The sequence below is a fragment of the Phyllobates terribilis genome, unplaced genomic scaffold (assembly GCF_046119375.1).
Source record: "Phyllobates terribilis strain yellow unplaced genomic scaffold, ASM4611937v1 Scaffold_2__4_contigs__length_985480577, whole genome shotgun sequence".
NCBI lineage: Eukaryota > Metazoa > Chordata > Amphibia > Anura > Dendrobatidae > Phyllobates > Phyllobates terribilis.
This window is the reverse complement of record NW_027362762.1, coordinates 363353889-363368874: the sequence shown is the minus strand read 5'-3', so window position 1 is coordinate 363368874 and position 14986 is coordinate 363353889. Positions and strand designations below refer to the sequence as shown.

General features: G+C 41.8%; 1 protein-coding gene across 2 annotated transcripts in view; it reads right to left on the bottom strand.

Annotated features, from left to right (window-relative positions):
- CFAP47 (cilia and flagella associated protein 47) overlaps positions 1–14986 on the bottom strand; it is a 1117227-nt gene that overhangs the window by 290936 nt on the left and 811305 nt on the right. For both annotated transcript variants that reach the window (XM_073664712.1, XM_073664711.1), the window contains exon 60: positions 12957–13051. In XM_073664712.1, the coding sequence (XP_073520813.1) occupies positions 12957–13051 (95 nt within the window). The remainder of the gene's footprint in view (positions 1–12956; positions 13052–14986) is intronic.

Below are 14986 nucleotides of genomic sequence, written 5' to 3'. Positions count from 1 at the left end.
AACAATAATCCAAGCAGGAAATTCATGTTTAATTAGAAAAAAAAAACACAATCACAAAAAAACATACTGTTATGTCTATGTTCAACAAAGAATGCCCAAGCTTAGAATATTTGTGCACAGTAAAAATGGCATTGTAATAAAAGTATGCCCATATTTAGGCTAGGATATCACCTGCACGTGGAAACCTGAGAAACCCCATTTGAAGTCACCGGGTTCTTCTTGTGTCTTAAAACTGGTTGTGACCATAAAGATGAGCTGAACATCATTCATTAACTAATGTTTTCCTGCAACACTTCATTGATAGCTAGCAAGGCTTGGAATCAATCGGTATAGCTTTTAGCTCACACTAGTTCATTAACGCAGAGTTTATGAATTTGGCCTGCAGCAGTATTAATAGGCCTCCCCTACATGTTTACAATATATTTATTAATAATCATATTATTTCTAGAATGGGTCTATAGAACAGTTTAGAATGCAGTTAGGATGCATCTTTTTAATCTTCTACCATAAGGACTAGCATTAGAACTATCTGTGCCCTACACATGACATGTCAATCAACCTCCAGCCTCTTGAATGTATTAGGTGGCACCATGAGAAAGACTCTTGTACTTGTGACTTGCTGATTTTGAAATAAAGTAGTATACTGTGAATTTCATGCAGCTGCTGTACTCTAACTATACATATTTATTGGGTAAAAGGCAGAGATGAACAGATCTTTAGAAATTCGAATTTGCCAAATCTTCCCAGACCATTTGATTGTAGCGAATCTCAATACTGGAAAGCTTGTAAATGCTTGTAAAATACACATGGTGGAGATGAGAGAGAGAGAGAGAACCCCAAATACTATAAGAGTTTACACTCTATAGGAGAGAGGACCTGCCGACCATGAGGGGAAGTGAGAGGAACCTTCTCATTATAAGAGCTTACACATTACAGAAGAAAGAGAGAGGAACCCACTAAACATAATGTCCTACACTCTACAGTTGAGAGAGAGGTAACCTCACCCTGACCATAAGAGCTTACTTACACTCTATAGGGGAGAGAGCGGTAGATGACATCATTGACCATAATAGATAACACACTACAGAAGAGAAAGGAGCCAACTGATCAAAAGAGCTCACACTCTACAGAAGAGAGCAAGGACCCTAATTACCATAAGAGCTTGTATGTAAGAGAAGAGACAGGACCCTGCTGACCATAAAAGCTTAGATTTTACAGGTGATCAATCTATATTTTGTCAAAAAAGTAAAGGATCTCGTATACCAAAATAATCTATTCATTGCTATAGAATCTAAATCAATTCCAAAGTACCCATTTCGAAAGCAAAGTGGACCTACTCTGATTTCTTCTTGCCTATTGAAAACAAATAGAAAATAATTACCGTATTTTTCGGACTATAAGACGCACTTTTTTCCTCCAAAATTTTGGAGGAAAATGGGGGGTGCGTCTTATAGTCCAAATGTTGCTGGGGTGGGGTATATATATATATATATATATATATATATATATATATATATATACTGTGCTGGGGGGAGCAGTTGCGGCGGAGGAGCAGGGCACAGGAGGCAGCAGCCGCCTGCTGCGGCCTACATTGTCCCCGCTGCTAAAGAAAATGAATATTCACTGCTCCCCACACCCATAGGCGTGGGGAGCACTGAATATTTATGCTCCTTTATAGCGTCACACAGTGTATCAGCAGCACGGCTCCTGCTGCTGCCGGGCGATCGCGTGTGCCCGCTATTACAGGGCATGAATAGTCACCCCCTCTCCAAGCCCATGGGCGTGGGGAGGGGGTGAATATTCATGCCCCTTTAACAGCGGGCACACGCGACCGCTCGGCAGCAGCAGCAGCTGTGTGCCGGCTATTAAGGAGCATGAAGTCACTGCTCCCCGCGCACACAGTCCCAACGTGGGTGTAACATACCTGGCGGCATCCTTGCATAGTGGTCCATCTCCCACTGTGCAAGAGAGCGCACTTGATCTCCAATTTAGAATGTCTCTCTGGCTTCCCTCCATGCTGTTTGTTTGTCTCTGTTTCTGCTGCATAAGGGCGGCGCCCGATCACTTCCTGCTTTTTGTACCTGCTGCAGGCACACCCCTTGTGCGTCCTCAGCCTATTGCGGTCTGTCACCTGGTATTTAAACCAGCTGCTCCAATTAACCCATGCCTGAGCATCTTGCCCTGTCAGTTGGCTTTTTGTCTCTGACATGCCAGGTCCTGTGTATGTTACCTGTCTTGCAGTATTTTTTCCCGTGTCTGTACTGTGTCCTACCTGTGTACTCTAACCTGCAGTCTGTACACGCTCTCTAGCCTGTTGTCTTCTGCCTATCCTGGAGGCTGTATTTCCAGGCCAGTGTGAACTCGCTCCTAGCCTGTTATCTCCGCCTTCTAGGGGCCGCATACCTAGACCCGTTCCTGTATCTTGCCTGCTCTTGTTTGTATACTCTTCTAGCCTGTTATCTGTTTTTCTCTATGTCCGTACCTTCCCTTTTCTTGCAGAATCTGATCCCGTACCTATCTCCTACTCGTTGTCTTTGTACTCCCGTTTGTGAGTTTGGAGTCCACTCTCTACTTCATTGTAAGTATCCTGTGTGTATCTGGTTCTGCCTTTCCCTTCCAGTCTGTTCCGTGTGAACAGAGCCCTGTCCCCTCCGCGTCAGCGGTTTCGCTTTGCTCAGCCCTGTCCACCGCGTCTGCGGTTTCGCTTTGCTCAGCTCTGCCCACCGCGTCTGCGGTATCGCTTTGCTCAGCCCTGTCCACCGTGTCTGCGGTTTCGCTTTGCTCAGCCCTGTCCACCGCGTCTGCGGTTTCGCTTTGCTCAGTCCTGTCCACCGCGTCTGCGGTTTCGCTTTGCTCAGCCCTGTCCACCACGTCTGCGGTTTCGCTTTGCTCAGCCCTGTCCACCGCGTCTGCGGTTTCGCTTTGCTCAGCCCTGTCCACCACGTCTGCGGTTTCGCTTTGCTCAGCCCTGTCCACCGCGTCTGCGGTTTCGCTTTGCTCAGCCCTGTCCACCGCGTCTGCGGTTTCGCTTTGCTCAGCCCTGTCCACCGCGTCTGCGGTTTCTCTTTGCTCAGCCCTGTCCACCGCGTCTGCGGTTTCGCTTTGCTCAGCCCTGTCCACCGCGTCTGCGGTTTCGCTTTGCTCAGCCCTGTCCACCGCGTCTGCGGTTTCGCTTTGCTCAGCCCTGTCCACCGCGTCTGCGGTTTCGCTTTGCTCAGCCCTGTCCACCGCGTCTGCGGTTTCGCTTTGCTCAGCCCTGTCCACCGCGTCTGCGGTTTCGCTTTGCTCAGCTCTGTCCACCGCATCTGCGGTTTTGCTTTGCTCAGCTCTGTCCACCGCGTCTGCGGTTTCGCTTTGCTTTGCCTTGTCCACCGCGTCTGCGGTTTCGCTTTGCTCAGCCTTGTCCACCGCGTCTGCGGTTTCGCTTCGCTCTGCCCTGTCCACCGCGTCTGCGGTTTCGAATTTGTCTCCCAGTCTGTACTGGACCCTACCCAGCCTGCGCTCTAGTCTGCCTGTTCCTGTATTCCCCGGTGTGGGTCAACAGCCGTGTCCGGAGTCTGACCTGGAGTAGACCCTGGTCCCTCTGCTCGGTTCCTCCCTGGTGCACTGGCGTTGTATGCCGTTGTGCGACCTTGGTCGGATCGGGCAGATACTTAGTTACGCCCCTCCAGGCACTCTCCGGTTCATGGCACAGTGGAATCAACACATACACACGCACACGCCACTCAGCCCGGGCGTGTGCATTACAGTGGGGAGCAGTGACGTCCGGCAGCTGATCTCTCCTTGTGAGCAGCGCATGGCAGTGATGTCATGGGCGGCTCACATGTAGAGATCAGTGCTGGCAGACAGAATGCAGCGCTGGAAGAGAGAGAAGAAAGGTGAGTAGGAGTGTTTATTTTTTATGTGCAGCCTGATGGGGATTAGGGGGACCATGCATACTAGGATAAGGATGAGGGGGCCATACATACCAGGGTGAGGATGAGGGGTGCCATGCATACCAGGATAAGGATGAGGGGTGCCATGCATACCAGGATAGGGATGAGGGGTGCCATGCATACCAGAATAGGGATGAGGGGTGCCATGCATACCAGGATAGGGATGAGGGGTGCCATGCATACCAGGATAGGGATGAGGGGTGTCATGCATACCAGGATAGGGATGAGGGGTGCCATGCATACCAGGATAGGGATGAGGGGTGCCATGCATACCAGGATAGGGATGAGGGGTGCCATGCATATCAGGATAAGGATGCGGGGTGCTATGCATATCAAGATGGAGGGGTGCCATGCATATCAGGATGGTGCTGGGAGCCACGTATAATAGGAAGGGGGGCATATCTACCAGGATGGGAGATATTATCAGAATTGGGGAACATTACCCCTATTCCAGTGTCAGCAGCAGACCAGCTCCCCCTTAACAGTGCATCGTGACCACATTTTTCGCTTACATTTTTCTTTCTATTTTCCTCCTCTAAAACCTAGGTGCGTCTTATGGTCCGGTGCGTCTTATAGTCCGAAAAATATGGTATATATTTTGTCAACATCCTATTTGAAATCCATAGGCTTTAATATAAAGTTGTCCCACCTGACCCCTCGTAACCACCTCGTTGCAGCTATAACAGCTTTCCCTCTTCTGGGTAGATTTTCTACAAGATTTTTGAGTTTGTCGGTCGGAAGTTTTGCCTTTTAATCCAGGAGAACATCTGTGAGTTCAAACATTGATGTTGGAGTGAAATCTTGGCTCAGAATCTCCATCCTATTTCATCCCAAAGGTGATGGGGTTGATATCAGGGCTCTGTGTGGGCCAATCAAGTTCTCCCATACTGAACTCACCAATCCAATCCTTTATGGACTTTGCTTTCTGCACTGCAGCAGAGTCATGCTGTTACAGACAAGGACCTTCAACAATCTCTTCCTACAAAAAGATAAGCATGCAATTGCCCAAAATGTCTTGTTATGCTGAAGTATTAAGATTTCACCTCATAGGTGCGTCTGAACAAATTAAACATTGACAAATCCCCTGGACCAGATGGTATTCATCCAGGGATACTGAGGGAATTGAGCTCAGTAATTGATAAACCACTGTATCTCATATTCTTAGACTCTCTTGTAACAGGGGTAGTGCCACAGGATTGGAGGATAGCCAATGTGGTACCGATTTTTAAGAAAGGTAAGAAGGTGGATCCAGGTAACTGCAGTCCGGTAAGTCTGACATCAGTAGTGTGCAAAGTTTTTGAGGGCATGATAAGGGATGACCTGCAGAGTTATATCATAGAGAATAATATAATAAATGATAATCAGCACGGATTCGTGAAGAATAGGTCGTGTTTAACCAACATGTTGGGTTTTTATGAGGAGGTAAGTGTAAATCTGGATGTTGCTAATGCGGCTGATGTAATTTATCTGGACTTTGCGAAGGCATTTGACACTGTACCACATAACAGCCTTATACTGAAGCTACAGAAGCAGTGACTTGGAGGAACTATATGTAGATGGGTAAGGAATTGGCTAAATGATAGGAAACAAAGGGTCGTCATAAATGGTACATTCTCTAAAGGGGACATAGTCAGCAGTGGGGTGTCGCAGGGATCTGTGCTAGGCACAATTCTCTTTAACCTCTTTATTAATGACCTGGGGGATGGGATTGTGAGTAAAGTGTCAGTTTTTGCTGACGATACCAAACTATATAGGGTAATAAAATCTGATCTTAACATTACGATATTGCAGAATGATCTGGATAAGATGACTGAATGGGCAAACATTTGGCAGATGAGGTTTAATGTAGATAAATGTAGAGTAAAGCACCAAGGACAGAGTAATCATATTGCTTCATACACATTAAATGGGAGTATACTCGGGACTACAGAACAGGAGAAGGATTTGGGTATTCTGGTTACGAGTAAGCTGAGCAGCAGTACTCAATGTCAAGCAGCTGCCGCAAAAGTAAACAAGATTTTAGGATGTATAAAAAGAGAAATAAAATCCTGTGATCCCAATGTACTGTTACCCCTTTATAAATCACTGGTGAGGCCACATCTAGGATATGGAATCCAGTTTTGGGCTCCACATTTTAAAAAAGATATTCAGAAGTTAGAGTCAGTTCAAAGGCGGGCAACTAGAATACTACAAGGGATGGAAAGCCTCTCCTATGATGAGAGGGTGAAAAAGTTGAGCTTGTTAAGCTTAGAAAAACGACGCCTCAGAGGAGATCTCATTTACATGTATAAATATATGTGTGGTAAGTACAAAGGTCTAGCCCATGACTTATTCCTTCCAAAGTCCATACTAAAGACCAGGGTGCACTCATTACGGGTGGAAGAAAGGCAATTTCGGCACCTAAACAGGAAAGGGTTCTTTACAGTCAGAGCAGTCAGACTGTGGAATTCCCTACCACAAGAGGTTGTAATGGCAGATACTATAACAGAGTTCAAAAAAGGGCTGGATGATTTCCTCGATACACATAACATTGTGGGCTACAGTTAAATTAGACAAAATGTTACACCTATAGTAGAAATTTTGATCCAGGGTTCTAGGACTGATCGCCTTTCTCGGGTCAAGAAGGAATTTTTCCCCGTGATGCAAATTGGCTGAATGTATCCAGGGGTTTTTGCCTTCTTCTGGATCAACAGATTTTGGTATAGGGATTTTAGTAATACCATAACAGTAATACAAAAATAAAACTAATTAAAAATTATAAACTGGTTTATTTGTAATTGTAATAGTGCAGTAATGATACAAATACAAATGGTTATTAATTTGTGAGGCCTAGTTCCAGTAAGTTAGTGTAGTGTTAGTGTAGGGAGTACAATTGGGGAAGAAAGGTTGAACTTGATGGACCTACGCTACTATGTTACTATGCAGGTACTAAGGGCCTAAACCAACCCATGAATAACAACCCCATAATATTATTTCTTCTCCACCAAACTCTACAGAATGCACAATGCAGTCAGGCAGGTAACGTTCCTCTAACATTCACCAAATCCAGACGTGATTCATCACTCCACAGATCATGTTTTTACTACTGCATAGTCCAGTGGCACATGCTTTACACCACTCTATCTGATACTTGCGCTTGGTGATGTAAGACTTGCACACAGCTGCCCATCTATAGAAACCTGTGCCAGAAAGTTCCTTATGCACAGTTTTTGCGCTGATGTTAATGTCAGAGGAGGTTTGAAACTCTTCACTTAAAAGGAATCTGTCAATAGGTTTTTACTATGTAATCTGAGAGCAGCATGATGTAGAGACAGAGGCTTTGATTCTAGCAATGTGCCACTTGATAGGCTGTGCATTTTTTGTTTCAATACAATCAGTGTTTTATCAGCAGGAGATTATCACTACAGGACAAGCTGCCTGTGTGCCTCCTAGTCCAAGCACACCTCAACCACTGATTAGCAGCTTTCTGTCAATATACATTGTGCACAGAAAGCTGTCAATCAAAAATGTGGGCAGAGTTACAAAGTGCTCAACATTTCGAGCTCTGGTAGATCTGCAGCAGGGAAAAAGCAGGGAAAACTGTGATTCTAACACAACTGAGGTACACGGAAAACTAAGTGATACATCACTAGAATCAAGGTCTCTGTCCCTACATCATGATGTTGTCAGATTATACAGCAAAAACCTGCTGACAGATTCCCTTTAATGAGTCAGCAGAGTGTGGGGGCTTTTAGGCACTATGCTCCTCAGTACTCAGTGACCTCACCCTGTAACTTTACAAAGTCTGCCACTTTGAGCGTGAGTTTCTGTGATTAATAAATGTTTCCACTTTTCAATAATACCACTCACAACTGATTGTGAAATAATTAAGAATGAAACAATTTAATGAACTGACTTGTTACAAAGATGGCATCCTATTGCAGTATACAGGACCATGCTTGAATTCAGTGTGCTTTTTAGAAAGAAAACGGAATTCATTATATATATATACTGTATATATATAACATATGTATATATATATATATATATGTATATATATATATGATACTTACAGTGGATACAATAAATCTACCCACCCCTGTTAAAAGGCCAGCTTATTGTCATGTAAAAAATATCATACCAAGAAGAACTACTTCAGAACTTTTTCTGATGGTCTCAAAATTTATTCTGCAGGAGGACAACAATCCCAAACATACAGCCATTGTCATTAAGAACAGAGTAAAAAGAACAAGAGTCCTGGGAGTTATGATATGGCCCCCACAAAGCCCCGATCTCAACATCATCAAATCTGTATGGGATTACATGAAGAGGCAGAAGGATGTGTGCTAGCCTACAATCACAGAAGATCTGTGGTTAGTTCTCCTAGATGTTCGGAACAACCTCCCTGAGTTCATTCATTCATTTTGTTAATTGATAAAAATAAACTATTGACATTTTTTAAAATAGCAATCCTCTGCCCGGCATCCTGGGTGCCGTTGTGGTTTATTAGCCCCTTGCAACATCATGGCATTGTTTGAGACCTAATTACTAGGCTTCCCAATAAACGGCAGAAGCAGCAGAGAGTTGCCACCAGAATAGTGAACACTGCCCTCGTCTGGCTGCAACGGAGGACCAAACTGGACACCAGACCATGGTAGTTTGAATCTTTTTGCTCATCTCTGATATATAATATATACACACATATATCTATAGTCAGTGTATACATATATACAGTACAGACCAAAAGTTTGGACACACCTTCTCATTTAAAGATTTTTCTGTACTTTCATGACTATGAAAATTGTACATTCACTCTGAAGGCATCAAAACTATGAATTAACACATGTGGAATTATACACTTAAAAAAAGTGTGAAACAACTGAAAATATGTCTTATATTCTAGGTTCTTCAAAGTAGCAACCTTTTGCTTTGATGACTGCTTTGCACACTCTTGCCATTCTCTTGATGAGCTTCAAGAGGTAGTCACCGGAAATGGTTTTCACTTCGCAGGTGTGCCCTGTCAGGTTAAATAAGTGGGATTTCTTGCCTTATAAATGGGGTTGGGACCATCAGTTGTGTTGTGTAGAAGTCTGGTGGATACACAGCTGATAGTCCTACTGAATAGACTGTTAGAATTTGTATTATGGCAAGAAAATGGCAGCTAAGTAAAGAAAAATGAATGCCCATTATTACTTTAAGAAATGAAGGTCAGTCAGTGCGAAAAATTGGGAAAACTTTGAAAGTGTCCCCAAGTGCAGTTGCAAAAACCATCAAGTGCTACAAAGAAACTGTCTCACATGAGGACAGCCCCAGGAAAGGAAGACCAAGAGTCACCTCTGCTTCTGAGGATAAGTTTATCCGAGTCACGAGCCTCAGAAATCGCAGGTTAACAGCAGCTCAGATTAGAGACCAGATCAATGCCACACAGAGTTCTAGCAGCAGACACATCTCTTCAACAACTGTTAAGAGGAGACTTTGTGCAGCAGGCCTTCATGGTAAAATAGCTGCTAGGAAACCACTGCTAAGGACAGGCAACAAGTAGAAGAGGCTTGTTTGGGCTAAAGAACACAAGGAATGGACATTAGACCAGTGGAAATCTGTGCTTTGGTCTGATGAGTCCAAATTTGAGATCTTTGGTTCCAACCACCGTGTCTTTGTGCGACGCAGATAAGGTGAACGGATGGACTTTACATGCCTGATTCCCACCGTGAAGCATGGAGGAGGAGGTGTGATGGTGTGGGGGTGCTTTGCTGGTGACACTGTTGGGGATTTATTTAAAATTGAAGGCATACTGAACCAGCATGGCTTCCACAGCATCTTGCAGCGGCATGCTATTCCATCCGGTTTGCGTTTAGTTGGACCATCATTTATTTTTCAACAGGACAATGACCCGAAACACACCTCCAGGCTGTGTAAGGGCTATTTGACCAAGAAGGAGAGTGATGGGGTGCTACGCCAGATGACCTGGCCTCCACAGTCACCAGACCTGAACCCAATCAAGATGGTTTGGGGTGAGCTGGACCGCAGAGTGAAGGCAAAAGGGCCAACAAGTGCTAAGCATCTCTAGGAACTCCTTCAAGATTGTTGGAAGACCATTTCTGGTGAAGCTCATCAAGAGAATGCCAAGAGTGTGCAAAGCAGTCATCAAAGCAAAAGGTGGCTACTTTGAAGAACCTAGAATATAAGACATTTTTTCAGTTGTTTCACACTTTTTTGTTAAGTATATAATTCCACATGTGTTAATTCATAGTTTTGTTGCCTTTAGTGTGAATGTACAATTTTCATAGTCATGAAAATACAGAAAAATCTTTAAATGAGAAGGTGTGTCCAAACTTTTGGTCTGTATTGTACATGTACAGTTAGGTCCAGAAATATTTGGACAGTGACCAAATCTTTGTGATTTGGGCTCTGCAGGCCACTATTTTGGATTTAAAATGAAACAACTCAGATGCAATTGAAGTGTAGACTTTCAGGTTTAATTAAAGAGGTTGAACAAAAATATCTTGTAAACGTTTAGGAATTGGAACCATTTTTCTAAAAAGCCTCCTCATTTCAGGGGTGCAGTTTCCAAAATGGAGTCACTTGTGGGGGATTTCCACTGTTTAGGCACATCAGGGGCTCCCCAAACTCAAAATTGCATCTGTTAATTATTCAAGCAAATTTTACATTAAAAAAGTCAAATGGCGCTCCTTCCCTTCCGAACCCTGCCGTGCGCCAAAACAGTGGTTTTCCCACACATATGGGATATCAGCTTACTCAGGAGAAATTACACAACAAATTACATGGTGCAATTTCTCCTGTTACCCTTATGAAAATGCAAAATTGGAGGCTGAAAAACATTTTTGTGGGAAAAATGTGAAAATGTTATTTTTACTGCTCAATGTTATAAACTTCTGTGAAGCACCTGGGGGTTCAAGGTGCTCACCACACACCTATATAAGTTCCCTGAGGGGTCTAGTTTCCAAAATGGGGTCACTTATGGGGGGTTTCCACTGTTTAGGCACATCAGGTGCTCCCCAAACGCAACATGTGTCCGCTAATTATTCAAGCAAATTTTACATTCAGTCAAATGGGGATCAGCGTGCTCAAGAGGAATTGCACAACAAATTCTGGGGTCCATCTTTTCCTTATACCCTTGCAAAAATAAAAAAAATTGGGGTCTAAAATAACATTTTTGTGAAAAAAGTTAAATGTTCATTTTTTCTTCCACGCTCAAAAATTCCTGTGAAGCACCTGAAGGGTTAATAAACTTCTTCAATGTGGTTTTGAGCACCTTGAGGGGTGCAGTTTTTGGGTGTAATTTTTAGGTATTTTCTGTCATAAAGGCCCCTCAAAGTCACTTCAAATGTGATGTGGTCCCTAAAAAAATGGTTTTGTAAATTTTGTTATAAAAATGAGAAATCGCTGGCAAACTATTAACTCTTATAACTCCCAAACAAAAAAAAATTTTGGTTCTAAAATTGTGCTGATGTAAAGTTGACATGTGGGAAATGTTAATTATTAACTATTTTGTGTGACATATCTCTTTGATTTAAGGACATGAAAATTCAAAGTTTGAAATTGCTAAATTTTCAATATTTCCCCAAATTTCCATTTTTTTTCACAAATTATCGCAAGTGATATTGAAGAAATTTTACCACTTTCATGAAGTACAATATGTCACGAAAAAACAATCTCACAATCAGGGAAATCCGTTGAAGCGTTCCAGAGTAATTACTTCATAAAGAGACAGTGGTAAAAATTGTAAAAATTGGCCTGGTCATTAACGTGTAAACCACCTTGGAAGGTAAAGGGGTTAAGCCCTTATTGATTATAAAACTGTACGTTGAATATATTTTAGTAAACAGCTAAAATAACCAAACTTGAGTCACTTTCCAAATATTTCTGGACCTAACTATATATATAGTCATGGCCGAAAGTGTTGGCTCCCTTGAAATTGTTCCAGAAAATGAAATATTTCTCCCAGAAAATTATTACAAGTACATATGTTTTGCTATACACATGTTTATTTCCTTTATGTGTATTGGAACAACACAAAAAAAAACTGAGAAAAAAAGGCAAATTGGACATAATTTCACACAAAACCCCAAAAGTTGGCCGGACAAAATTGTTGAGGGTGCCAACAAGTTTGTCCAACCCATTTTGGGGGTTTTGCGTGAAATTATATTCTTTTTGCCTTTTTTCTCTTTTGCCTTTTTTTGTGTTGTTCCCATACACACAAGGGAAATAAACGTGTATAAAGAAAAGTGTAATTGTAATAATGTGACATAATGCAATAATGTGAAATTGGGACAAAAATACTTCATTTTCTAGAACAATTTCAAGGATGACAACACTTTCGGCCATATTGATATACTATATATATATATAAATATATATATATATATATATATATATTCTCTTAAATAAAAGCAAATTCCAATTTCAGCACTAATTACAGGCATAGCCACAATAATTATAGGAAATAATTAACTTTATACTGCTTTATACTGTACAAGCTGTGATTTAGAAGAATGTTGGAATATTACATTTAGCTTCATACCATCAGAATAGCTGAATATTTTACTCTCCTCTGGAACATTTTCTCTATTAATAAACTTAGTTTTACTATTTCGAAAGAAATGTCTCTCTTCTGAAGAAACTCATTAATCTTGAGCTCTGTTCACTTTTCTATGTTTACAGATCATTAAATTGCTCGCAGGTGATTGCAAAGTGTGAAACCAGCAGGAGATTGCTTCCCTCAAAAAATAATCAAGACATCAAGCCTAATAAAATTGAAAAAAGCTCTCACCTTTTATACTTTTACACACCACACACAGACACACAACATGCAACCATATTACTAGTTTCTGAGCCATCAAATTAATTAGAAATCACGAATTGTTGCTATGTAGTACACAGAAAAATGCAATTGAATATTCAGTTAAACGATTATCATTAACAAATTATTGGTAATCCAGAAAAAGACAAAAAAAAGCCTCATAGTGCTAACTGAAAATAAAGGGATTCTTATGCATTGTCTTTAGGTATTAAGGAAAATACCTGGAACTGAGTTGGATGGCTGAGCTTCTGGAATTCCATGAATTGGATAAATCCATCGTATACCTAAAATACCTCCATCTTCTGTCTTTGAAATGCTGTTTAAAACAAAATAATAAAAAAAGAACTTAATATAATATTGTCTGTATATTCTCTTGTTTCTAAATATATAGGACTTTGACATTGTACTGATCTTGTAAACCACAAAGTAAAAATGTATTATAAACTTCTGCAAATCTTATTAAAATAATAGTAGATTGTAATTTTCCTGTGTTCACTCAATGTCAAAATGAAGGAGTTTGTATGTTCTCCCCGTGTTTGTGTGGGTTTCCTCTGGGTTCTCCAGTTTCCTCCCACACTCCAAAGACATACTGATAGAGAATGTAAATTGTGAGCCCCAATGGGGATAGTGCCGATATTGTCTGAATTGTAAAGCGCTGCGGAATATGTTTGTGCTATATAAATAAAAAGATTATTATTAATGATTAAATTATTCACATAAGCAAACCTAGAGTCAGCTGCTCTGCTCAAAAACAGACAAAAGTCAGTAAGTCACTAAATGCCCCAATCACAGCTGATCACTTCTATCACTCCAAATCAGGGCATGGTAGCCAATTAGTGACCGCTGATTGGCTGCAATGCTCCCGTGGCATAACAATGTCAGGTGATCCCAGGGAAACCCGATGCTAACATAATCTAGTGCCGGAACATGAAGTATCCGAGTTTTTTTTTTATATTGAGGAGTACAATATTTAAAAAAGGTTTGTCAGTGGAGTGGACAACCCCTTTAAGACTATTACCTATTATTATTATTTCTTTAATCAACAACATTACTTTGGCTCTGTCTGAGTTTAAAGTTATCCAAAACTAAAACATGGCACCTACCATTAAAATGTATGCCTTACTTTTAGGGTGTGTGCAGACGATCTGGAGTCGCTGCGGGTTTGACGCTGCAGACTTATTTGTAGAAATCCCATGTCCACTATGCGTCTGCAGCTCACCCACGGAAACTGACCTGTGGCGCATCTTTCCAGACTGCAGCATGTCAATTTCTCCTGCGGGTCCACATGCAGGCTTTCCCCATAGACCTAACCACTATGGGGAAAATCCACATGTAAAAAAAAAAAAAAAAAGCAGCAGCTCATTTACACATCTGCCTGAGGCTCCTCCGCAGCATCGGGGCCGCAGGCTGGGAGTCATTGTGTGCACATACCCTTATTAACCATTTTAAACAAATAGAAATCAGAATGTGATGAAAAGACTCCTGGTTTAATAGTCAACATATACAGTGGCTTGCGAAAGTATTCACCCACCTTGGCATTTTTTGTGTTTTACTACCTTACAACCTGGAATTTTATTGTCTTTTTTTTGAGGGTTTGCATCAGTTCATGTAAAGGACATGTCTACAATTGTGAACGTTTGATTTTCTTTCTATTGTGAAGCAAACAGCAAATAGGACAAAATAACTGAAAACTTCAATGTGCATGACTAATCACCCTCTCTAAAGTGAGTACTCTGTAGAGCCTCATTTTGTGGCAATTACAGCTGCAAGTCGATTTGGATAAGTCTCTATGAGCTTTCTGCATCTTGCCACTGGGATTTTTGTCCATTCCTTAAGGCAAAGCTGCTCTAGCTCCTTCAAGTAAAATGCTTTCATCTGCTGAACAGCAATCTTCAAGTCTGACTACAGATTCTCAATTTGATTAACTTCTGGGCTTTGACTAGGCCACTCCAAAACATTTACACATTTCCCCTTAAACCTCTCAAGTGTTGTTTTAGCAGTATGCTTTGGATCATTGTTTTGTTGAAAGGTGAACCTCCATTCCAGTCTCAAATCACTGACAGACTGAAACAGGTTTTCCCTGTCCCTGCTGCTGAAAAACATCCCCACAGCATGATGCTGCCAGATCCATGTTTCACTGTGGGTATGATGTTCCTGGGGTGATGAGCTGTGTTGGATTGGCGCCAGACATAGCGTTTACCTTAGCTGTCAAAAATTTCAATTTTGGTCTTATCTGATGACAGCACCTTCC